Genomic DNA, 24,080 nt, shown 5'->3' with positions numbered 1-24,080 from the left:
GTACCCTACATTCCCATTATTGCTTGATATTATCAATCTTTTTCAGTTTTAACCATTTAACCAATGTGTATATTTTGTAATTTTAGTCAGTATCTTGTTGTGGCTTTAATTTGCATTTCCTTCAAAATAAGTGATGTTGACTTTCTATATACTTATTGGCCTTTTGTATTTTTTTTTTTCTGTGAAGTGTCCCTAACTGGCTTCTTATATTACTGGTTTATATTCTTCATATATTCTGGATAAATATTCTTTGTTTGATATGGATATTTTGAACACTTTATTCCAATCTGTGACTTGCTTCTTCATTTTCTTAATGGAAGCTTTTGATGAACAGAAAGTTTTGATTTTGATGAAGTCTAATCTTTTTCTTTGTTAGTGCCTTTCATGTCCTATTTGAAAAAAAAAAATGTTTCTCTACCCTGATTATAAAGATTTTCTCCTAGATCTTTTTCACTTGGTCAGTTACATTAATTTTTCTGTAAGCTGTCAAGTAGAGGTCAAGGTTTCGTTTTTGTTTTCATGATTTTTACAGTAATTCAATACCATTTGTTGAAAAGATTATCCTTTTCCCTTTTAAATACATTGGCACCTTTGTCAAAAATCAAAAGAACTTTAAGGGGGTAGGAGAAGAATCAGTGAAACAAGATGGGATTGGGAGGGAGACAAATCATAAGTGACTCTTAATCTCACAAAACAAACTGAGGGTAGCTGGAGGCAGGGGGGTTGGGAGAAGGGGATTGGGTTATTTACATTGGGGAAGGTATGTGCTATGGTGAGTGCTGTGAAGTGTGTAAACCTGGCGATTCACAGACCCGTACCCTGGGGATAAAAATATATTATATGTTTATAAAAAAAAATAAAAAGAACTGCATATTGTTCTCTTTCCGGTTTCTCTATTCTGTTACATTGATGTATTTGTCTAAATCTATGCCAAAGTTACACCGTCTTTATTATTGAAGCTTAGTAGTAAGTTTGGAAGTCAGATTGTATAAGTCCTCCAACTTTTTCTTTTTCAAAATTGTTTTGGCTATTTTGAGGTTCCTTGCTGTTCCATATAAAATTGGAGTCAGTTTGTCAATTTATACTCCCCAAAAAGTGGCCTGTGATTTTTAAGTGGGATTGTACTGAATCTATAGATCAATTTGGAATAGCAAATTAGGCAGCTTATTTTCTCCTATGTAAAGAAATCTATAGGTGGGCAGTCCAGATATGATACATTACTCTATTGCACTGTTTAGAACACAAGCCCTTTGCCTTACTGCTCAGGGGAACCTGGACTGTCTCCTCATTGATACAATATAGCTAGTGTGTTACCTCAGGTTTGAATTATGCAATGCAGGAAAAAGTAAGAGGAGGGCAAAGGACAAAAGGTAAAACATGTAAGGCAGCTGAATCTTTCATCTTTAAAACATCTTTTCTTGAAGTTCCACCTAACACTGCATACTCACATCTCATTAACCTGAAGTGTTTTTGCATATCATTTCTATCTGCAAAGGAATCTGGAAAAATGTTTTTGTGCAATGACCCTAAAAATTCAGGTTCTGTTAGTAAAAAACAAGAGGATAAATTACATTGTTGAGTAAACAACTAGGTATTCTGTACAAGTAATAAAAGTTCTTTAAAAAAAAGTTCTCCTGAAAGACTGCTAGCCTCTGAGTTAAGAATGCTAGTGAAAGACCAGGTTTGGTGGAGAAATTCATAGATGATATACTAGATGGCTTTAAACACTGAATTATATCACAACACAAAATTTGAAAAATTCTAGACCAGGAGTGTTTGATGTTTATAAAATAAAGTGAAGATATTTTGGCATCTGGTTTAACAGCATTAAGAAAATGTCATCTGTTTGTAAATGAAAGTAGAACCTGCTGCCCAAATTTAAGACTACTTCATTCCATTTCCTTCTACAGACTAAAAATAATCTCAAGACATGAAAAACAGCTGGTTATATACATATGTATCTTAATGATGCCTTAACAGATGTGGATGTCCTGCTTATCTGAAATAGGTCATTGTTTTCAATCTACTTCAAGAATGCACAGAAGATTCCAAGTAAAGAATCCGTGTATGTTACACGGAACTTTAAAAAAATGCACAAATAAGATGTTCCAGTGTCAGGCTGGCTAAGGTTTAGGGAGGTAGAAAGAGAAATAACAGTGTTAGTTGATAGAGTCAGGGATATCCGGGGTGATGGATATGCAAAGCAGATAGAATATGATGGCTCCTAGACTGAATGACTCTGAGAAACATTTTCACTTTCTAGATAAAGTCACCTACAAACTTTCTATTTTCTTGTTAATTCATATACAACGTGCTACAAAGATACTCTATTTTCACTGATCTCTATGAAAATAGTTGTTCTTGAAGTGTACTGGTGGTATCATGATTAAAAAGATTATACATATTGTTGGTTTACCTTAAAAGATACAGAGAAGAAATGATTGATATGGTCATCTACTATAGTCCTATACATCAGGTTTCTCTATTAACCACAGCTCTGATTCTGGTTGTTTCCATTCTTCTCCAAGCAGTGTATTAAAACTGAAAGGCTTGAAGTATTCCAGACGATGGCTAAACACAAAGAAAAAGAAGGTGGGAACTGAAATAAATTATGCATTTGTAAAATAGTTGTCCTGAAGGGCTATTTATTTGTCACATCTGTGACAGAACAACATTATAAAAATACCAAAGGTAAGAGGAATTCTAAGTGTAAAACTTTCTCACTCTTGCTATCAAACATTCAGCTCTGAAATTCACCCACATTTCAAAACACTCTCCTCTTAATTCTAGAAAAGCTCCCTCACAGCTGAGGGAAGAATTAAAAATCAACCCTCAAAACCTGACTGATTCTATCTAGCCTTAAACAAGTATTATACCCTTAGAGATGTTTTTACATTTTAATTTTGATACACTTTCTATGCTATATAGAAAATCATTTTAAAGTTTCAGCTCTGTAACTTAGAGGATTGACTACTTTGCCAAAGCAAAAGAGGTGAATGTAAAAAGGATTTAATCCTACTTATTTTCTTTCTAGGAAAACCATTTAAGTATTGTGGTTTAATGAGGAGACAAAGGCTTGACTAAATGTTACAATGGGTCTCAGCTGTGCAGGAAATCATTCTGCGCAGCAGACTCTACCTTGATTCTACCTTGAACAATGGTATACTCATACTTTCATCTAGGGTAAGTCTCTAATAACTTATAAATGAGAAGCCTGAATACAGGAAGGCATTAGCTGGTCAAGAACCAGAGAAACAAGCCATCTTGTTTTGAGGGCCCTGAGTAAGTTGCATTTGGATTCCTGTCCCATTCTGCTACCCTGATCAGACTGAACCAGGCTGAACCTGGTTTAGTCACACTCTCAATCTAGAATTAAGAAGTTAAGGAAACCTCCAGTTATGAAATGAATAGGTCACAGGGATAAAAAGTACAACCTAGGGAATATACTCAATGGTATTATAACAGCATTCATTGTGCAGAGACTGATGGTAGCTACAGTTGTGAACATAGAGTAGTATATAGATTTGTTGAATCATTATTTTGTACACCTGAAACTAATGTAACATTGTGTATCAACTATACTTCAATTTTTTAAAAATTAAAACAATAAAAGAGGTTAAGGAAACAACAGAGATGGATAAGAGGTAGCAAGAAGAGAAAAGCAAAAGGGAAGGATAAGGAAAAGGGTTAGGACTGGGGACAAAAGCAAAGGGAAAGGTGTGTCAGGCAGAATAAAGGAATATACTAGAAAAGATAAAGGCAAAGTGAGTGAAGTAAGAGCATAACAGGAAGGAGAAAGCTACAGGGAGAAGGACAGTATAGCACTTTCTAAAGGTAAAAAGGCAGGAAGTCAGTCTACCATGGCACAAAGCTCACCAGGATATCTCTGTTAGGCTCTCGTAAACAGGCAAACTCACCAGACTGGGCACCAAGCACACCCAGAGAGATACAGAGCAGGAATCTCAGCTTTTCCCTAGTAAAGCATTTGCCTTTACTGTGTTTACAGCAGTCCTTGAAGCACAAAGAAAGCTGGCCAAGAGCTACATTCTCCTTAAGTGACAGCTTCAGGAGCAAAGAGCTAAGACTCAAACTGAGGAAGTATAGGAGATACCTTAGCTTATATGCCTGCTGCGCCACAGAAGCCAATATCTCTTGTGATAACAACTCCACTATTACAATTTCTAACAGCCCCATGGGAAACAAGACTTCTAAAGGGAAATCCCAAAGACATGCTGCCCCTATCAGGTGTTCAGAGTTTATTCATAATTCCTCTCAGATCAGAATCAATTCACCAATTAAGGGTCATTATTATGACAGGCAAAATTGCCTAGAAATACAGTTGACATTTTTATCTTTATGAGGTTACCAGAGAAAGTAAGCTAGAAAGTTAACTGAAGGTCACATTCTCAAACAGCAAGAAAGGCTTTATTAACCCTTTACTCATACCAGAACACAGATGTCTCTGGCCATTTAACTCTGAAAGGAATCATAAATGAATTCGCAACAATATTTTGATACTTGCTGTTGCAATACTCACTAAGCAAGATTTTTCTCATACCACTATGGAAATATAAGTGCAGTGCTCTACTGACAGAAGTAAGAGAGACTATGTCTGTCCAAAGTCAGTCTGTCAAGTATTTACTGAGGACCATCAGGGAACATATGACTCTACTAGATATTTGAACACATATGTTTTCTTGGAGTGAAAAATGTTACTACTGTTCTACCCATAATTAGTTTACCAAAAACTCAGAGTTGGAACCTATCTTCATTTAATTTCTACTTACAAATCAGGTTTTTGTCCTTGTTGCAGTTCATGTTGAGGTATCGGGTAAAGAGCTTCATAGTTTCTTTTATCTGTTGATCCATGAATTGCAAATGAATTGAATTTTGTCACATTTGGTGGAAAATAACTCCAAGGAAGATAAGCTCTGCCTTCCCATTTTGTCTCTCCTCTAGACACTTTGTATGACAGAGCAAGTTCTTGCTACAGAAACAACATGTGAAACACATAAGGTAAATTCAGATTTATATTTTAAACATTCTATTTAAGATATGTATCTTTTACATATGTATCTTAAAGATTACATTTAGGGATTTTTTTCTAATATTTTTATTTACTTACTTTCCAGACATTTCTTCTTCCAGAGAGTAAGAGTACCAAATGTTGTCCATGACTGTCAAAATTAAAATTTGTCATGAGTGTTTGAAAGAAACAAATGTTACCTTCTTTACTTTCCTTCATATCTGCAATATGTGCTTATAACTCAGTTTCCAAATAATTAAAAGATGCAAATGAATAATGGATAATTAAAGAGAGGACTAGTGTGCTCAGTTACTTAGAAATAGCATCTTTGAGTTTATCATTTTTCAGACAACTGCAGTGAAAAGCATAAAGCTACACATGTCCAGACTGCTTTTTATATTCTGTAAATAAGAATTTATATAAAAAAATACTTCAACTGGTTAGATGGTACAAAGTATGAAAAAGGGGTGGAGAGTACCATAGTATCCGGTACTCAATAAAGCCCATTTCAAAAAATATGTACTCTAGGAGAAGCTGGCACCAATTTCAAAGTCTGAATCCAATAACTTTACTAAAGGCTACTTCCATGGGGGAAAAAAAAAAAAGAACTATCTGAAGCTCATTAGGAAGATAGAAAATAAAAACATAGATTGTCTACTACAGGTCAACAAGTTGAAGATTTTAATTTGTATCTATTCTCTTGCACAACTGTCCTCAACCTGCCTGCCTCTTGTATTTTCCTGCTTTTTACCATTAGTTTCAGACACTGGTGACACATTTTTCAAGATAAACAAAATATAACCTCATGTGAAATTCTATTAAGAGAGCATAATTGGGATTAATCAGGTCAGTTAGAATCAAAGGATTTTAAGTAATTATATGAAGCAAATTTACTGTCAGTGGAAAAGACTGAACATTTCTACTCAGATGCTCTGTTGTGATCTTTTCAGGGAAGACTTCCCTTCAGTAAACTATTCCAACAGAAGACAATTATTATTTTTCATTTAAAAGTTCTCTGCTTATTTTTATTATTATTATGCAACTTTCAGAATATCCTAGGAGGGATAAAAGTCCTTGCAAATCAAAACAACAATATTCTTCATGTTGCTTTCCCAGAGGTTAATTAACTGTCACAGGAGTTCATTGTCAGAAGCAAAACCATAATAATTGATTGATAACTGTCCCGTAATATATGAAGCCACATTACTCTACAGATTTTTAAACTTATTAATAATGTAACTTAAAATATATTTTTAAATTATTAATTTTATACATGTTTATCACATAATTTTAAAACAAAAGGGAATCTAATTATCCTATTCATCCATTTTCACTTTGTGAAAATAAACTGATATTATCATCTAATGAAATTAAAACTAAGGATAAAACTAGAATTTCTAACATATCCAAGTTCTTAACCGCTTTCTAGACAAGTAATAAACCTATTTGCCTTAGCTTTTTCACCTGTTTGATGAAAATAATCACACAGCAGTTGAAGTTTTCTTACCTCACAAGACAGTTAAGTCATATTTTTCAATAAAAGACACTGGCATGTTAGTTAAAAGGTGACAAAGATATATGATTATTCTCAAAAATATAATTATGAACAGCTAGGCTTTCCACATTAGAATTAGCAAGAAATCAAACTAAGGGAAAAGAAAATGATACCTAAAATATTTAAATCAACTGTTTGGGACTCTGCCCACCCTACAAAGGGACAGAGGCTACCGAATATTAGATACTGAAAGGTATTTAAAGGTCATTTAAAATGAAAAGTGGCAATACAAAGAAATATTTCATTACTAAATATTTTACTAATTTAGAATTTGTTATCATATAGATAACAAGTAGGTATAAATTTACTTTTTCACATATGCAGGGAAAAGAGTAAAGTAAACAAAGTAAACAGGGTTTCCAAATGACTGGTTAAATTTGAACAAAAGAGTCCAAGATTAATATTTTTAATAAGTCTAAAAAAAACTATGTGTCATTTAATTTTTATCCCTGGCACTGAAGACAAAGTGATGTAGTATACACTCAATAAATGAATGATGAATAAAGGAAAGAATATGCAACACATAAAATTTATATAATTATGCAACACATAAAATTTAAGTTTAATCTAGTTATTTAAAAAAATTCCTTAAAAGAAACTAGTTCAATTCATTGTATTTATATCTCCCTTTATTTCTGAATAGGTAATTCATAATGATATAAATTTCATAATAAGTAATGAAAGACAGTTCCTGTTATTTATAATGATTTTTCATTTTACCAAAAAACTTTCAATTTATTAGAAAACCAACCACATTAGTGAATTGAAAACAGTATCAATGTAATATTTTCAAACATTTATAAAATATGTTTTACTTGAGAATAAAGTATATGTAATTCAGATTAGCATTCTTCCTTTTGGTTGAGCTTTTAACATGAACCATATAATTTATAACCAGAAATTAACTATATTCAAATTATGAAGCTGTGAGTTAGAAAAAATTTTATACTTACGGACAAAGTTCAACTTCTAAATACTGTTCAGTTATGTCATTCAAGAAAAATGCTTCCACAACTTTTGAAAACAGAGAGAAGACATACCAAGAAATTTAATTTTACTTCACTAATAAATTATTTTTTTAGAGTATAAAGTGAATTAACTCATTATTTTTAACTATAATTCTATCTCATAAGAAAAGGGGGAAAGCAAATAAATACACATTGCCCGGAAGAAGAAATACATAAAAAACAAATCACCAATTTTTCCCATATCAGATTGTCCTAAGATTAAAAATATTAATAAAGCCTAGTGTTGGGTGAGGTTCTTAAAGAAACGAATGTTATTACACAGACTTTGAACCAGTTATCTTCTTCTAGGATTTAATCTTCAGAAATAATCAGAGAACTGGGAAAAGTAAGTATAATGCTATTCATCTAAGTATTGCTCAAAAATAGAGAATGATCTACATGGTTATTTCCTATGATATAAATAAAACTATTACACAGGAGAGCTCTTAAGTAAGTTATGGAATTCATATATTCCATGCAATAGAATATAATGCAGTCATTACAATCAAATATACAGTTGAATTCTTTTTAATATTTTATTTTTTTATTTGAGAGAGAGAGAGATGGCAAGAGAAAGCAGGAGTGGGGCAGGGGGAGAGGGAGAAGCAGACTCCCCACAGAGCAGGGAGCCTGATGCAGGACTCAATTCTAGGACCCTGGGATCATGACCTGACCCAAAAGCAGACATTTAACCCCCTGAACCACCCAGGTGCCCACCAAGTGGATACTCTTAATAAAAATACCAAGAGGGAAGGAGGTATGGATTGCTGCTACACCCACACACCAAAAAAAACCCAGACACTTAGCTCAAAAAGTGGTTTAGGGAAGGATTCCTGGAGAGGGTGCTATCTAAGCTCCACCTTGAAAGATGAGTTGGAATTGGGGGAAGAAGAATGATGGGAAGGACATTCCAGGGTGGAAAGAGAAGTGCAACCAAATGTACATGATTAGGAAATATCATCCCTTAAAGAACTACAAGCAGTCCGGTCTTCCTAGGCAAACATTTCAATGCACAGAGAAGGAATGCTGCAAAGAGAATAAGGGGCTAGGTCATGAAAAATCTTATATAAAGATCATAATAAGAAGGGCGAAACTATCCTGAGAGGACAGGGAGCCTGAGAAGGTTTGCAAGGACCTGAATTATGAGTTTGAATTTTCATTTTAGATCCATCACTCTGGCTTCTAAGTGAAGGATGGATCTAAGGGTAAAAAGACCATAAAGGGTGCTTTGACTAGCCCAAGTAAAAGATCACAAAGGCCCAACCTACGGTACGAAGAGTGTGAATGAAGAAGAGGTACTAACTAAATCAGAGAAATGTTAAGGAGGTGAAGCTGGTAAGACTCATAAATAAATCCAAATATGGAGAGTGAGAGAAAAGGTTATCTTGGAAAGCTCTCATATTTCTATATGTAGTAAACTGATGTATTATAGTGTTTGAGCAACTGGGGAAAGAAGCAGGTTTATGAAAGAACTGGATGAGTTGAGTTTAGGACTTCTTGAGTTTGGTGTCTGTGGTACCTCTGGTAGATAAGTCACACTAGTGTCTATACCAGCAGGTAGCTGATATATACAAGTTCTGTATCAGTAAAACATAACATGTTTCACATATGATAAAAATTAACACTGACAAATATATGCTATACAGAAGTTAGTATGGCCTACAGGAACCATCAAAGCTTTTTTTTTTTTTTTTTTTTTAAGATTTTATTTATTTGACAGAAAGAGATCACAAGTAGGCAGAGAGGCAGGCAGAGAGAGAGAGAAGAGGAAGCAGGCTCCCTGCTGAGCAGAGAGCCCGATGCGGGACTCGATCCCAGGACCCTGAGATCATGACCTGAGCCAAAGGCAGCGGCTTAACCCACTGAGCCACCCAGGCGCCCCCAAAGCTTTCTTTAAAAGAAATGAAACCTATATTAGACCTTGAACTAAGTGCATGAGAGGCAGGGGATAGGGAATAGAATGAGAAAAGGTACATGGGTGAGAATATGCATGGATAGTAAGACAATTAGCCTTTCAGAAGTCAAGCTTTTGGTTGACATATGATTCCACTTACATATTGAATCTAGAAAACAAAACAAATGAGTAAACAAAAGGTAGAAATAAACCCATAAATACAGAGAACAAACTCAGGGCTGCTGGGGGTGGGGAGAGTAAGGGGTACAGAGGGTAGGGGGATGGGCAACACGGATGAAGGAGAGTGGGAGATACAGTCTTCCAGTCACAGAATGAATAAGTCACAGAGATAAAAGTAACAGCATAGGGAATATAGACAGTGGTACTGGAACAGTGCTATGGAGACTGATGGTAGCTACACTTGTGGTGAACACAGCATAATGTAAAAACTTGTCAAATCACTATGTTGTAAACCTGAAACTAATGTAACATTGTTATATTAAAAAAGAGTTTTTGATTGAATAGGATAGCCCAATTTATGAGTATTCTGAAAGCTTAAAGGAAGGGTTTGAATTTCATCTCAGGGATAGTTATGGTTTGCCATCTGAGGAGTGGAATCATAAAGAGTATTTCAGAAAGATAAGTTTGGTAGCTTAATTATGATACATTAGAAGGGGATCATAGAGCAAATCTGGCACAGTGTAATTTTATGGCATGTCCTTTAGCCTTCATTTGACATGTGAGATTAATTGCCAGTATAAAATAAAAACTACATTTCCTATTAAGGCTGACAGTATTTCTATAATAAGTAAAACATCCCCAAACTTCCACAGAGAAGGTTTATAAGGTTAAAGTAGCAATTCGAAGATACTTAAAGACAAAACAGAAATGCTGAACTCTCCTTAAAATAGGTATCAGAAGTAAACGAAAGAACTATGGCAGCAATTTAAAAATCTGGATTTGTCATTGCCATTTTTCAGTGTTCTAGTTACATAGCTTAAGTCACATAAGTGATGGTGAAAAAGAATGAGAGATTGGTAGAGAACGGAAGAAACTGCGCATGTCAGTTGCTCGTAAGAGTGCTCACTTTCTTACAATAATAGTTCTAGGAGAGGTTATTATAGAGATTTATGTTTGCAGTAAAATACAGTACTTCCACTTACCTTCATAATTCCACAGTTCATTGTAAGGTTTTCCTGGTTCTCCAAGTGGGGCTGGAGGATCATTGAAAAATGGAGCACTAACTTCCACCATCACTCCTCCATCACCTGGATTCAGCCTGACAAACACTGGCTCATGCTTCACGGGAAAACCATCCCAAGTGTACTGAATTTTAAAATCCATCTGAAGACTCTAAAGGAAAAAAGAATAAAACAAACTCTTTAACAATTTACAAATGTTTCCTTTAGTTGGAAATGAAATTTTCAATGCCAAATAGCAGGCAGGAAGGCAGCAGAGTGACAAGAACATGGTTCTGAGAGTCAAAAGGCCATTTGTGTTATGGCAAACCATGGACAGGAGTTCTGTTGTAAAATAGGTTTTTGGATCCTAAAAGCTTTAGAACTAAGTTTAGATCCAGCCCAAGTTACCTTGTAAAGAGTATATCAAAATCATTTATTTTATTTTTTCAATGTTCCAAGATTCATTGTTTATGCATCACACCCAGTACTGCATGCAATACGTGCCCTCCTTAATACCCACCACCAGGCTCACCCAACCACACACCTTTTCCCCTCCAAAACCCTCAGTTTGTTTCTCAGTTCACAATCTCTCGTGCTTTGTCTTTAAAAACTGTAATTAAGTCCACCGATGACACTGTTCATATACTTAATAACTATAAGCATTATGAGTTTCTATGTCATCATTTGTCTCTTATTCTAAAATGTGCAGGTGTCTGAATTATTGGATCCCTTGGGAATCAAGATCATTCTAATAAAATTCGATCTGATTAAAAAAAATAACTCTATAAGTCATCAGAAGCACTTCTGCTAACACTTGTTTCTTTGGCTAAAACCCTTTCTTTTTAGGGTGGGAGTTGCAGGGCAGGAGGTACTCCAACCATTTCAAAGTTAATAGAGTTTAATACTGTCTTCCTTGGTCTCAGGGTATAGATTTTCTTAGCTACTTCAATTGTTGAAATTTCACATATTAAGTGACCACGTTTGGTTAATCCTTTATCTCCCAATTAGAAATGGGAATAGAATTAGCATTTAAACTTTGAAATAGACTAAATACATTTGATACAAGCAGTATTTGCATTTTTGCCTTTTTTCTAAGGATTAACTAGACATCCATAGCATTCTAGTAACAAAATTACATTTTTTTAAAGATTTATATATTTATTTATTTGACAGACAGAGATCACAAGTAGGCAGAGAGGCAGGCAGAGAGATAGGGAGGAAGCAGGCTCCCTGCCGAGCAGAAAGCCCAATACGGGGCTCAATCCTAGGACCCCGAGATCAAGACCTGAGCTGAAGGCAGAGGCCTTAACCCACTGAGCCACCCAGGCACCCCCAAAATTACATTTTTTATTAAACACTATATCAGGAATTCCATAAACATTATCTCACTTAATTTCACAACAAACTTACAGAGGAACCGTTTTTATCCTCATTACAAATCAAGAAACAGATTTGTCTGTTTGCCACATGGTTGGCAAACCATGAAACTGAATCAATGTAGTCATGTTTTCCCAGCTGAAGACATTTCAGGAATCTGCAAGGAGGTGCAAACCTCCTTTTAAGAGTGGTAGAGTCCCCAAATCATACGAGGTCCTTATGTCTTGTTCAGAAGATAATCTTGATTAGTAACAATGCTATTTCCAGACTTAAATTTCCCTTATCTGAAGTCTTTGAATGCATTTCCTCGCTTTATATGTTATTTTTACTGCAAATAAGTTAAGTTTTGGATAAATTTATTTCAATGAATAGATACTACTAGGTACCAATCATTGGGAGATCCAAATATATATGCTCTGTCCTACACAGGAATCCAAGATCTTTGAAAACCTTTTTCTAAAGTATATAGCTCTTCCTAATTTTTACTACATGTTAACAAATTTTAATTGATAACCTCAAAAACTTCAAAATAATTCTGGTATTACAACCCATTTGCAACTAATAGTACTTGAGAAGAGGATATATTTAGTAATTTATATTCTTTATTATTAAAGTAAGCACAGTGAGTGATAGGATTGTATAAATTGATTCTGATTTTTGTAGAATTTAGTACTGATTTATATGGAATAAAAACCTCAATAATAAACTGATTCTTTTTGTTGTTGTTGTTTAAAGATTTTATTTATTTATTTGACAGAAAGAGATAACAAGTAGACAAAGAGGCAGGCAGAGAGAAAGAGAGAGAGGGAAGCAGGCTCCCTGCTGAGCAGAGAGCCCGATGCGGGACTTGATCCCAGGACCCTGAGATCATGACTGAGCCGAAGGCAGCGGCTTAACCCACTGAGCCACCCAGGCGCCCTGATTCTTTTTTTTTTTTTTTAACCAACATTTTTTTTTAAATTTCTTTTCAGTGTAACAGTATTCATTGTTTTTGCACCACACCCAGTGCTCCACGCAATACGTGCCCTCCTTAATACCCACCACCTGGCTCCCCCAACCTCCCACCCCCCGCCCCTTCAAAACCCTCAGGTTGTTTCTCAGAGTCCATAGTCTCTCATGGTTCACCTCCCCTTCCAATTTCCCTCAACTCCCTTCTCCTCTCCATTTCCCCATGTCCTCCATGTTATTTGTTGTGCTCCGCAAATAAGTGAAACCATATGATATTTACTCTCTCTGCTTGACTTATTTCACTCAGCATAATCTCTTCCAATCCCGTCCATGTTGCTACAAAAGTTGGGTATTCATCCTTTCTGATGGAGGCATAATACTCCATAGTGTATATGGACCATATCTTCCTTATCTATTCGTCTATTGAAGGGCATCTTGGTTCTTTCCAGTTTGGCGACCATGGCCATTGCTGCTAAAAACTGATTTTCTTTAGTTGAAATATCAAAGCACATTCCTCATACATAAGTGGTTAAACTTCAATCCCAAATTTTGGTACTATTAAGTATCATCTTGAAGCATTCAGGAAGACATAAGAATAAGTCAAGATGTTAGAAAAGCTGATTAAATCTGATTCTTATACCAATATGCTGAGAGAAAATGCTATTCTCCTAACTTGGAGCTTGACAATCCTGGCAAAATATAATTTTGCAACTAGGAAGTTTTGACAGATTCACTCATTCTCCACAGAACCACCATATGTACAAAAATACTGTACACATTAGAATGATCCCTATCTTAATCAGTAGGGTTTCCACCAGGGAATTTCCAACTTCTCGCTCTTCAAGGCAATCATCTCTACGTCCACATGGAATTAAAGCACATTCAGTGATTGGATCCTAAAAATGGCCTGTAATTTCCATGCACATGTCTGGTCAGAGTGAGGTGTATTTTACAGCTTCAAATTAATTCTAAATGTAATCTTATCTGAAAGTTAAGAAGAAATTAAATATAAAAGCATAGCTACTCTAGTTGAGAGTATAAGGTATGGATACCTCAAGACTTTCTACTGGCCCTTTTCCCTGATTTTTTTGAGTAGTGTTTAAAATTACTGTAAGAAATGCCAATACTGTAAGAAGTGCCATGGCTGACATGCCCAAGGGTAGAATGTAATTTTGGCTTTAACTGCATAAAATGGTTTTAGTTTCCTGTTAGAATGACAAATTTGTTAATTTGCTTAAAGGACAATTATGTTAATCCAAGTGTGCATAATATTTATAACCAATATAACCTAAAAAAGTATAGTCCTACCCACTAATTTACAATGTAATCTAAAGATAACCTGGACCTAGACAGAAATAACTGATTCTCCTTCCAACTTCCAAGGGATACTGAGAACTGTCTCCTGAAGCTTAATTCTCATGACCTCTCAATTTTTTTGTCTGCACATGTGCTCATATGAAGTAAAGACAATTCTACTGTAAATGTCCTTTGTGACCTGTGCTAGTGTGTACCCCCTGCTCTACTTCCTGTCATTCTCTACTGCCTGTACATTGCTCTGTTTTGATTCACAGCATTATATACCACATGACATATTTGTTTATTGTCTCCTCATTCCCAACTAGAATGCCTGTAAGTAATAGGAACTCATTATTTATTTATCAAGTGAATAATCACCTTAGTCTCTGGATCCAAAATTTCATGATTCTAAGAAATCAGCTGTGTTTGTGGTATCACTCTCTTTCAACCAAAACAACTATAAATAAGGTGATATATCTAGAAACTTCCTTTCAGTTTAGTTTATCAAAAGTTTATTAACTACTCGCTTCTTTTGAGTACCATACCAGGTGCTAGGGAAATTAAGTATAAGCCTATGGGGAGTTAGAGATGATTCTCATGATTCTCAGAGATGATTCCAACCAAGGCTCATGTAGCTAAACCAGCTAGGTCTATTATCAGTTGGTTCATTTTGTAGTCCAATTTAATAAGGTTGGATCTATATACCAAACTAAGTTTTAAATGAGTCCAAGATTTACAAATAAAAAACAAATTAAAAAAGAAAAAATGATTTTTAAAGATGATCTTAGAGTAGAAAAGTCTTTTAAAATATAACCCCAAACCCAAAGACATAAAAGAAAAGAGTGATATATTTGGCCGCATAAAAATAAAAATAACAAAACTGAAAGCAGAAGTCTGCTTACACCCACCAAAAGAAAAGCACACCATTACAAAATCAAAAGACAGTTTCGGGAAAAAAATATCTGCAACATGTATTTCAGACAAATCAGTAACTTCTTTAATGTTTAAAGGGCTCCTAGAAATCAATAAGGAAAAAGATCAATATCCCAGTGGAAAAATGGGAAAAAACAGTTCGCAGAAAATAAATGCAAAATTTTCAACCTCACATGATAGAAATGCAAATTAAAACAACAATAAATTACTATTTTCACCAACTGGAAAGCTTGACAACATTCTGTGATATGAGGACTGAGAAATAATCACATTATTATTGTTGGGACATAACTGGTACAGCCTCTGGGAAGAGCAATCCCTCAAAATCTATCAAAACAAAAAAATGCAAATATTCTTTGATTCAGTAATTCTAGTTCTAAGAGTTATTACACGTGCACATATTCAAAAATGACATAAGTATAAAGATATTCACTGTGACATTGTCTACAATAACAAAATATCATAAGCAATTTAAATACCCATCAGCAGAGGAATGGTAAGGAATTTATGCTATATCATGGAATGAATTACTATGTACCTGCTAAAAAAGAGTAGAGCAACTCTCTCTATATATATCTAAAATATATTAAGTGAAAACAGCAAGGTGCAAAAAGTATGAATTTATTTTATTAAAAAAGAAGACTATTTGCATCTATGCTTGTGAAAGTATACACTATCTCAGGAAGCATACACAAGAAACCAGTGATGGCAGTGGTTACCTCTTTTGAGAGAATTATTTACTTGAGACAACAGAGCAAGGGAGGTTTACTTTCAACTGTTGTTACTAAAAACAAAACTACCTGGATTTTATACTATGATAGACACTATTAAAAAATAAATGAGTAATTTAAATATATTTTTGTAAAGTCCATTTTATGGCTGGATCTCTCAGAGTATGCAATCTACCTCTTCTCTATATTGTATATGCTGAACATTACTGAAATGTCAGAATGAATACTGGGAATATTATTGAAGGAATATATTCATTCAAAGTGATCACCAGCCTATTACACAATTTTGATGCTGGTTGTTCAGACTTTCTTAAAAGAATGTTCATTGCTAATTTGTGTTTTTCCACATTTTAACCTCTACTCTCCAAATTACCCTTTCATCAAAAAAGTCACAATTTTTAAATTATTTTCATGCTTGTCTGTACTATGGACAGGCCTTATAGAAGGAAATTAAGGAAGAGAAATGAGAAAGAACTCCTAAGTGCCTAGGAGACAAAAAACGTTCCACAAAGGTTAAAATTAGGAAGTTATGGAAAAGATGTTTTCTCAACACAACGTTTTACAAGGAAAATTTCCAAATTCTTCTATTCACGAAATATTCATTAGTTTCCTACAATAATTATTTTTCAGTTTGCATTCTGCTTCCACCTGCACCCCTACCTTATAAAAAAAAAATGGAGAAATGAGGAAGTGAGACGGAAAGCGGGAGTAAACTGTTCCAACAGAAGAAGCTGCTGAAAAATAAGTTAGCAGAGAAAAAGCTAACAAGACTAGGTCAAAGTGCAAGTAATGACTGAGGAAACACCGTGTAACAAGAAGAGAACACAGACCGGGAAGTTCTTTACCTTGCTCCACTCAGCTCCCGGCTTTCTGCAGAGGTGACTGGAGAGCCTTAGGCTCCGCCCAGATTCCTACACAGGCTGGGCCAGGGCTTGGAGGACTGAAGCCCACTCTATCCGGTTTTTGCCCGAGAACCTGGGTGGCTCAGTGACTTAAAGCCTCTCCCTTCAGCTCAGGTTATAGTATCAGGGTCCTGAAGAGAGCCCCACATGAGGCTCTCTGCTCAGCAGGGAGCCTGCTTCCCCCCCATCTCTCTCTGCCTGCCTCTCTGCCTACTTGTGATCTCTATCAAATAAATAAATAAAATCTTATAAAGAAAAAAAGGAGGCTAAAAAAAAAAAAAAGAAAGAAAGAAAAATGTGAAAGGACCACCATAAAACTCAATCACTCCACTGAAACTTGAGTGGTTTTTTAGATGGAGAAGAAAGGGTAATTCAGTAATATAAACACTGTGTAACAATCTTAAAATGAACTATAAATCATTAGGATTACAATAGAACACATACAGCAATAATTCACTTAATGTAACTAAAGGTTAACTGGCAATATAAGCAAAGCTGTAAATTAATTATATTACACTGGCCATAAACAATATTACCCTAAATGTAAATGATATTACATTGCTGGGACTACTGGGAGGCATATACATAGTGATTAAGGATTGTGACATTTTAATGCCTAGATTAAAATTCCAATTCAGGCACTTTCCATCTATGATCATCAACAAGTTACTGTAAAAAGGATTTTGTAAGTGAGATACATATATATATATATAATACCTATATACACAATGTACACTGTGTGTGTATACATATGTGTGTGTGTGTGTGTGTATATATATATATTTTTTTTTAGCATAGTGCCTAGCATATATGTAGTAAATACTCAGAAAAGATAAGCTGTTATTATTAAAGTATATACAGGTTTGCTTAAAGAAAATATTTCTCAAATGCCTTTCGGTTAAGTTAGTCAGTTAAGAGTCTGTCTTTTGGCCCAGGTCATGATCTCAGGGTCCTGGGATCGAGTCCCACATTGGGCTCCCTGCTCTGCAGAGAGTCTGCCTCTCCTTCTGCCCCTCATCAGGCTCATGCTCTCTCTCACTCTCAAATTAATAAATAAAATCTTAAAAAAATAAATTTAAAAAAAGGAAATATTTCTCTGTCTCAAATCACTAAAATTACAAGTTTCTTAAGTGCTTTTCCTATATAAAACTAGACGCAAGGCAGGATAGGCTAACTGACCCTTGATATAATAAAATATGGTTAAGTGCTCCAGAGATGTACAACATGGTTCTGGTTGGTTCAGTCTTACTTATCCTAGTAACTTCAGCATTTATCAACCTATTTTCCTTCATTTAGTGTCTCTTTCAGCCAAGACAGTGTGAACTTATTGTTTCTACACAGGATTAAAGGTAAGTAAATTCATAAAACAGTCATACATAAACTTTTAAACTTCTCTGTCCAGTCTGACCAGCAAACCCTCAGATGGTGAATGAAAAGATTACTCCATACACCTTAACAGGAGAAAGGAGAGGTCTGGGCACGAGAAGCCCTAGCAGAGAAAGGCCTTGTGCTAAATTTTGTCTCCACTTTTATTGGGGTCTTAGCAATACGTCAGGTGTAAGCACAAAGTGAGGAAGAAAGTGTAACTTTAATGGTCAGGATAATAACATATGAAGCAGCATGTGATAAGGATGAGGAGGCAAGGAGTTGGTGAAGTACGTGACCACCACAGGTGCTTGTTTTTCTTCAAAACCTAAATATTGACTCCCTTGATGAGGACCTTGAGCAGCCATTTTGGCCAGGAAATTTGGCCATTTTCGGCCAGGAAACTTCAAAGGAGACCCAGTGTTCAGGGACTCCTCCTTTGTTTTTCAATTAGTCTCACCCAGGGAGGCACATACAAGTCAGATTTTGTCTATCCAAGCACTGTGAATTCCCTCACTTCTAAAGAAAAGGTAATAATTTCTAGAACTACAGTATTTCCAAGTAATAGAATCACTCTGTATTTTGGTTGCTGAGAGTTACCAAAATGTCTATAGGATCTGTGGGTTTAATCCGGCAAGGATTCACTACACCTGAACTTTACAGTTACTCTCAGAATACCGTGCATATTCTACATGTTTAAGTAAAGTGATCACAATTTTCTTCTGATCTGAAAGAGCAGATATTACATTAACGTGTAGACAGTATTCAAATATTGTTCAGGTAAAGTATTACAGTAGACCATATGAAATTGAAGAAAATCACAATTTCATATGGCTCAGCCTAAATATAATTTACTCAAAACATGCTTTTAAAAATCTCTTTGGGGGAAAATAGCTTTTGTATTCATTTTACCGAAACTATGATTTTTGTTTTCTAAAAATCACTTTTGGTGGGAAAGGGAAATAAGGAGTTATAGAGATATAGAGTTTCAGTCATGCAAGATGGAAGAGTTCTAGAGATCTGCTGTACAACAATGTGCATATAGTTAAGACTGCTAAATTGTCTACATGAAAATCTGAGAGATTTCATATCATTTTTAAACAAGAATTATAATAATAAAAAAGACAAGCTTAAAAAGAGAGCTCCCAATTTCTAGGCCATGCTTCTCTTGGCTGGTTAAAATAAACGTAATTATTTAATTAATTTATTTATTTATGAGAGAGAGAGCGCGCGCACAAATGGAAAAGCAGAGGGAGAGGGACAACCAGACTCTATGCTGAATGCAGAGGCTTGATCCCAGGACCCTGAGATCATGACCTGAGCTAAAATCAAGAGTTGAACACAACTGACTGAGTCACCCAGGTGCCACTAAAATAAACATAACTATTGTGTTTATTTTTATTTATTTATTTTCATTATTTTTATTTATGTTATCATTAAGAGCTTTTTGAAAATCTCTTTTTTATGGCATTTGATGACATCAGAGAATGTTTCATATGGTTTTGACCCTGGCTTAAATCTCCAACTTTATATTCTTCATGACGATTTCCACATAGTCCTGGGTGCTCAATGTCAATTTATTATAAAAATTATTATTAGTAAAAGCTATCAATTTTCAGGAGTTTTCTTACTGAAGAAATATATCTAACATAAAAACGTGAAATTGGGGCTAGAGCATGGTTAAACCCATACTAAGTAATTTTTCTCCCACATCTCATCCTTGTAGTCAGTTACACTAATAGATACTTTCCAAGCACATCCACTGAATTCTTTAAATTCATTCCTTCATCAGATATTTACTGAATGCTCATTGAAGTTCCAGGCACTCTGTTGGAGCCTGGAGACAAACTACAAAACAATATGATTTTTGACTGAAGGAAGAAGCATGAAGTATTAAGGAAACACCTTTCTTGGGAAAGTGGGTAGAGGACACAAAGGAACAAAGCAAGCAACACTAGAGGGAATACTTAAAGGATGAGTGGAAGCGTAACAATTTTGTTAAACAATTTTGTTTAATAAGAATGAAAGATATTTTTAAAAAATCCACTGAAATACAAAAATCAGCAGAATCTTGTAAACCAGCTCCCCAAACTCTAAATCTCAAAACTGTAGCTTGTATTGAACTTAACCATATAAGCCAAATAGTTCAAGTACAGAGATAAAAATTCCAACTTCAGATATTTATTTTACACAATGGAAAGACCACTCATCATTTATATCCAGAAGGTTCTCTTTGCTTTCACCAAGAGTAATGTATCTTATCAACTTACACTGTAAATGTAGAATTAAGTTTATAACTGTTTGGTGCCAAATTAAACTACAATATGATAATATACAGATTTAAATGTAGGAGAATTTAAACACAAGCCCCTTGGGAAGTCAGTGAGGAGTTCATGAAGAAAGTCATACAATGACCTTCAAAAAAGAGTAGAAGTTTGCCCACTCCATCTCTCCCTCCAATAAATTTTTTGTATTAACTTCATGGCCACCAGACACCAGACCAAGTTCAATCTTCACGGACACAAAACTAAACTTTTTTAAAAATGATTTTTAGATCTATCTCCCTATGTAACAGCCAGTCTTTAGAGAAAGGGACCACCTCATTCTCTCAGTACTAAGTATGGAAAAAGCTTCAGGACTTCGAATATCTAACTGGACACAGCTGGACACATTTAAAAAATTTCTTAATACATTCTGCTAACATTACTTCCTTTATGTAAGAGTCTGCAAATAGGACAAGAAAACTTAAATTGTTAAAGAGAAAGCCAAATGGAGGGACCTCTTGACCTGTTTAGTGAAACTACTTCAATAAAAACTCACAATCTATTTTTTTTTTTTTTTTTTTAGATTTCTATCTATTTATTTAACAGATCACAAGCAGGCAGAGAGGCAGGCAGAGAGAGAGGAGGAAGCAGGCTCCCCACTGAGCAGAGAGCCCGATATGGGACTCGATCCCAGACCTTGGGACAATGACCTGAGCCGAAGGCAAAGGCTTTAACCAACTGAGCCACCCAGGCGCCCCAAAACATACAATGTATTAATGTATTAAAAAGCACTAACACTAGTGGCTAGCGTTTTCACTGCTAGTGTTGAAATTTCCCCGCAGAATTAAGATAAAGCTTAAACCCAGACAAAATCAATTTTTAATACTGGAAATTGTCATTTACCCCTGAATATAAAGCTTTGCCTATTAAAATGTAACTTTTTTCTTCTTTTCGAGGAAGCAAAGTTATTCTAAAGAAATAACTGGTGAGTTTGCAGGATCTTTGGAGTGCCTTTACCTATATGCCTTATTGATATAGTTACATATTTAAACAGCTATTTCCTTCCTCTAAAAGACCCAAAGAGGCAAGATCGTACTTAGCTGCTGGAGTTCAAGCCCATAATCAAAAATCCTCGGGAGGGTCAGCCTTGGTGGCGGGCTCTGAAGCCTCCAGACTGGGTTCCGCCACCAGCCGCAGAAATCTACTTATTTTCCACCCACTCTTTGCCTAGCGGGTTCTCCCAGTCCAGAAATGCCAAGTATCAGAGATCCTAGGAGCATTTAAGATATGCACCAGATGCCCTACCTACGTTTACATCTTCGGGATTTTCTTTAAAACACACACACACAAACACCGGCTCCAACACAGGAACACGCAAGCCAGCGAGCTCGCCAGCTGGCTCGCTAGTGGCTCAACCCGCTGTTACCCAGGTTCTCACAGCTCCGTCCGTACCTTGACAAATAGCCAATGGCGTGCAAGGACTCTAGGAAGCGCGATGGCGTAAGCGTGGACGTCCACGTGATGACGCAGACGGCGTTACCGTCTCCAAGGAGCGGTCCGGGGCACCGGTTTCAAAGTCGCAGGGCGGGCCGAGTGGACTTCTGCTGCTGGCCTCGGGTTTCCCCGTCGTCCTGGAGTCAGCCCGCACCCCAGACGCTCCTCCAAGGACGCCGCCCCCCGGCTGCTTGGCGGCTCCTTCGGCTGTCTCCTAAGTGGCCCGACACGACCCCGAGTGACCTGCGGGACGCCTGTAGCCATCCGCGTCCCCGTTTTCCCCGGCCGGGATTCGGGTGGCGGTGGAACAGAATTCACTTGGCGGGTCCCCAGCCGAGCTGAAATCTGAAGCCTGTTGCCGGAGCGAGGGGCTGGGCTGGGACTCGGGAGAAGAAGGCGCGGCGGGGAAGCCGCGTGAGGAGGATGCTGATGACACCGCCCGAGTGCCTGACAACCTCCGGAGCGTTGCGTTAGTTTTGTTTTCCCGAACAGCGAGTTCTGGGGTTTTTCTTTTTTGGTGATGGTGGTGCTGTCGGGGTTTTGTTTATTTTTGTCTTGAAGAAAGTGAAGGTGGTGAAATCTCCAAACTAAATTCTATCGAAATGGCTACAGAAATCGACTTTCTGAGAGATCAAAGTAAGCTCCGTATTCCTTTATTGAGAATTCTTACATGTAAGGTCGTCGTTGCTGACCAGCAGATATTTTTCTGATGCTTGCTTGGTGCATGGAAATTTGTAAAAACTTAAAAGTTAGCTTTGCAGAAAGCTTGGTAGTATGTGTGGGGATGTGTATATACTTAAGCAGAACCGTTTGGTAAATCCTTGGAGGATTCCTTAAGCTTACATGGGACTCTCCTAGACACTAAACATGGTTGTTTTGCTCCTCGCATGCTCTGGAGATATTAGAGTGCTAACGGCCAGGAATAGTTTCCAAGTCGGCCATTAGAACCTGGAGGCACAGTTCTGGCCATTTGTAAAGAGATGTTTATTGAACTCCTCCTGTTTTTAGTTGTGTGCCAGGCTCTATACAGGCAGAGCTGTTTCAAAGATGAGGGCAGTTCTACCCTCCAGGAATTTAATTTGGGGAAGGAAATACCTAAATTCCATACAGTGAAGTGGCAGCAAGTGCTAACGCTTTTGCCTCCGTTTCCTCATAGGTGTTGGAATGATTAAATGAGTATTAAAATTTGTAAAAGGTTTGTAATACCTGACAGTAAACAAATGTGCTCAACAAGTATTAACTACTACAGGATTATTATTAACTGTGGCCAAAGGAAGGTGCCATTTGTCCTGAAACTTGAATAATACGAATTTACTAAAGAACTGTGTCGATATCCCAAAGAGAATAGTATATTCAGCGTTGAGGGGATTACGAATGTGTTTGTTAAAGACTTGCGAGAACGTTGGCTTACATGGAATGTGGTTTATACAGGCAAATACCAGGTGGAGCTGAAAGGGATGAATGGGACTGGATAGTGAAGGACCTTGTCGGCTGTATGTGGAGTTTGGACCATTGTACAGGTTATCGGAACCACTGAAAGGAATTCGCTTGAGAGTAGCGTGATCAAATTGTGATTTGAAAAGCCTGGTATGGCTGTTACGAGGAATATGCATTATAGCAGAGCTGTTAGGTGACTTAACATACTGGTAAGAAGTGAACTAAGGTAGTACGGTGAGATTGGAGATTAGGGAATTTGAGAGAATAAGGTAGAGGGCAACTGAGGTTTTTGCTTTAAACAACAGGGAAGGTGGGAAAAAAGTGCTAAGTACCATTTTGGAAGCTTTAGAAACCAGTGGTTAAGAACTCAGCTTCTCAATTCATTCTGTCTAGGTTCGTATTCTGGCTTTATCTCTTTTCAAGTCTTTGACCTTTCGCAAGTTACTTAGCTCCTCTGTGCCTCAGTTTTCTCGTTTGTAAAATGGAAAGAATAGCACAATAAGGGTTGTAAGGATTAAATGAGATGACATAAATAAAGCATGGTTTCTAGTACATATTAAGTACACTATATATGTTATTTAAAATTATTGTTGCACTATAATGATACTGTAACATTAGCATTATTTCTCAAGTTTGAAGTGGGAATATCTGCCACCCTGTAAGGAAGACT

The 24,080-nt window shown here is 36.2% G+C and overlaps 2 protein-coding genes across 9 annotated transcripts in view; one reads left to right on the top strand and one right to left on the bottom strand.

Annotated features, from left to right (window-relative positions):
- Positions 1-750: 750 nt before the first annotated feature.
- Positions 751-22,021, bottom strand: CUNH4orf33 (chromosome unknown C4orf33 homolog). Of its 3 annotated transcripts, none has more exons than XM_013053901.2 (6): positions 21,932-22,021; positions 10,646-10,835; positions 7,535-7,595; positions 5,126-5,177; positions 4,788-4,987; positions 751-2,571 (listed from the first exon to the last, which is right to left on the bottom strand). In XM_013053901.2, the coding sequence occupies exons 2-6, from the start codon at positions 10,824-10,826 to the stop codon at positions 2,466-2,468; spliced, it is 600 nt and encodes a 199-aa protein (XP_012909355.1). In that variant the 5' UTR covers positions 10,827-10,835; positions 21,932-22,021; the 3' UTR covers positions 751-2,465. The 3 variants fall into 3 exon arrangements, with proteins under 3 accessions (XP_012909355.1, XP_004747970.1, XP_004747971.1); XM_004747913.3 differs by lacking the exon at positions 21,932-22,021 and adding an exon at positions 21,785-21,919; XM_004747914.3 differs by lacking the exon at positions 21,932-22,021 and adding an exon at positions 16,794-16,959.
- SCLT1 (sodium channel and clathrin linker 1) overlaps positions 21,997-24,080 on the top strand; it is a 179,390-nt gene continuing 177,306 nt past the window's right edge. For all 6 annotated transcript variants that reach the window (XM_013053900.2, XM_013053898.2, XM_013053899.2 and 3 more), the window contains exon 1: positions 21,997-22,609. In XM_013053900.2, coding sequence (XP_012909354.1) covers positions 22,576-22,609 — 34 coding nt within the window. In that variant the 5' untranslated portion in view covers positions 21,997-22,575. The remainder of the gene's footprint in view (positions 22,610-24,080) is intronic.

Source organism: Mustela putorius, unplaced genomic scaffold, assembly GCF_011764305.1.
Source record: "Mustela putorius furo isolate JIRA1106 unplaced genomic scaffold, ASM1176430v1.1 tig00003866_pilon_pilon_pilon, whole genome shotgun sequence".
Classification (NCBI taxonomy): Eukaryota; Metazoa; Chordata; class Mammalia; order Carnivora; family Mustelidae; genus Mustela; species Mustela putorius.
The sequence above is the reverse complement of the archived record's forward strand: the minus strand, read 5'-3'. Positions and strand labels throughout refer to the sequence as shown.

Coding starts and splice junctions, on each gene's coding strand:
- CUNH4orf33 (XM_013053901.2), bottom strand. CDS start 10,826: ATGGATTTTAAAATTCAGTACACTTGGGATGGTTTTCCCGTGAAGCAT. Junction 5,178..7,534: donor TTAGAAGTTGAACTTTGTCC/GTAAGTATAAAA, acceptor TAATTTTGACAG/TCATGGACAACATTTGGTAC. Junction 4,988..5,125: donor GAAGAAGAAATGTCTGGAAA/GTAAGTAAATAA, acceptor TTGTTTCTGTAG/CAAGAACTTGCTCTGTCATA.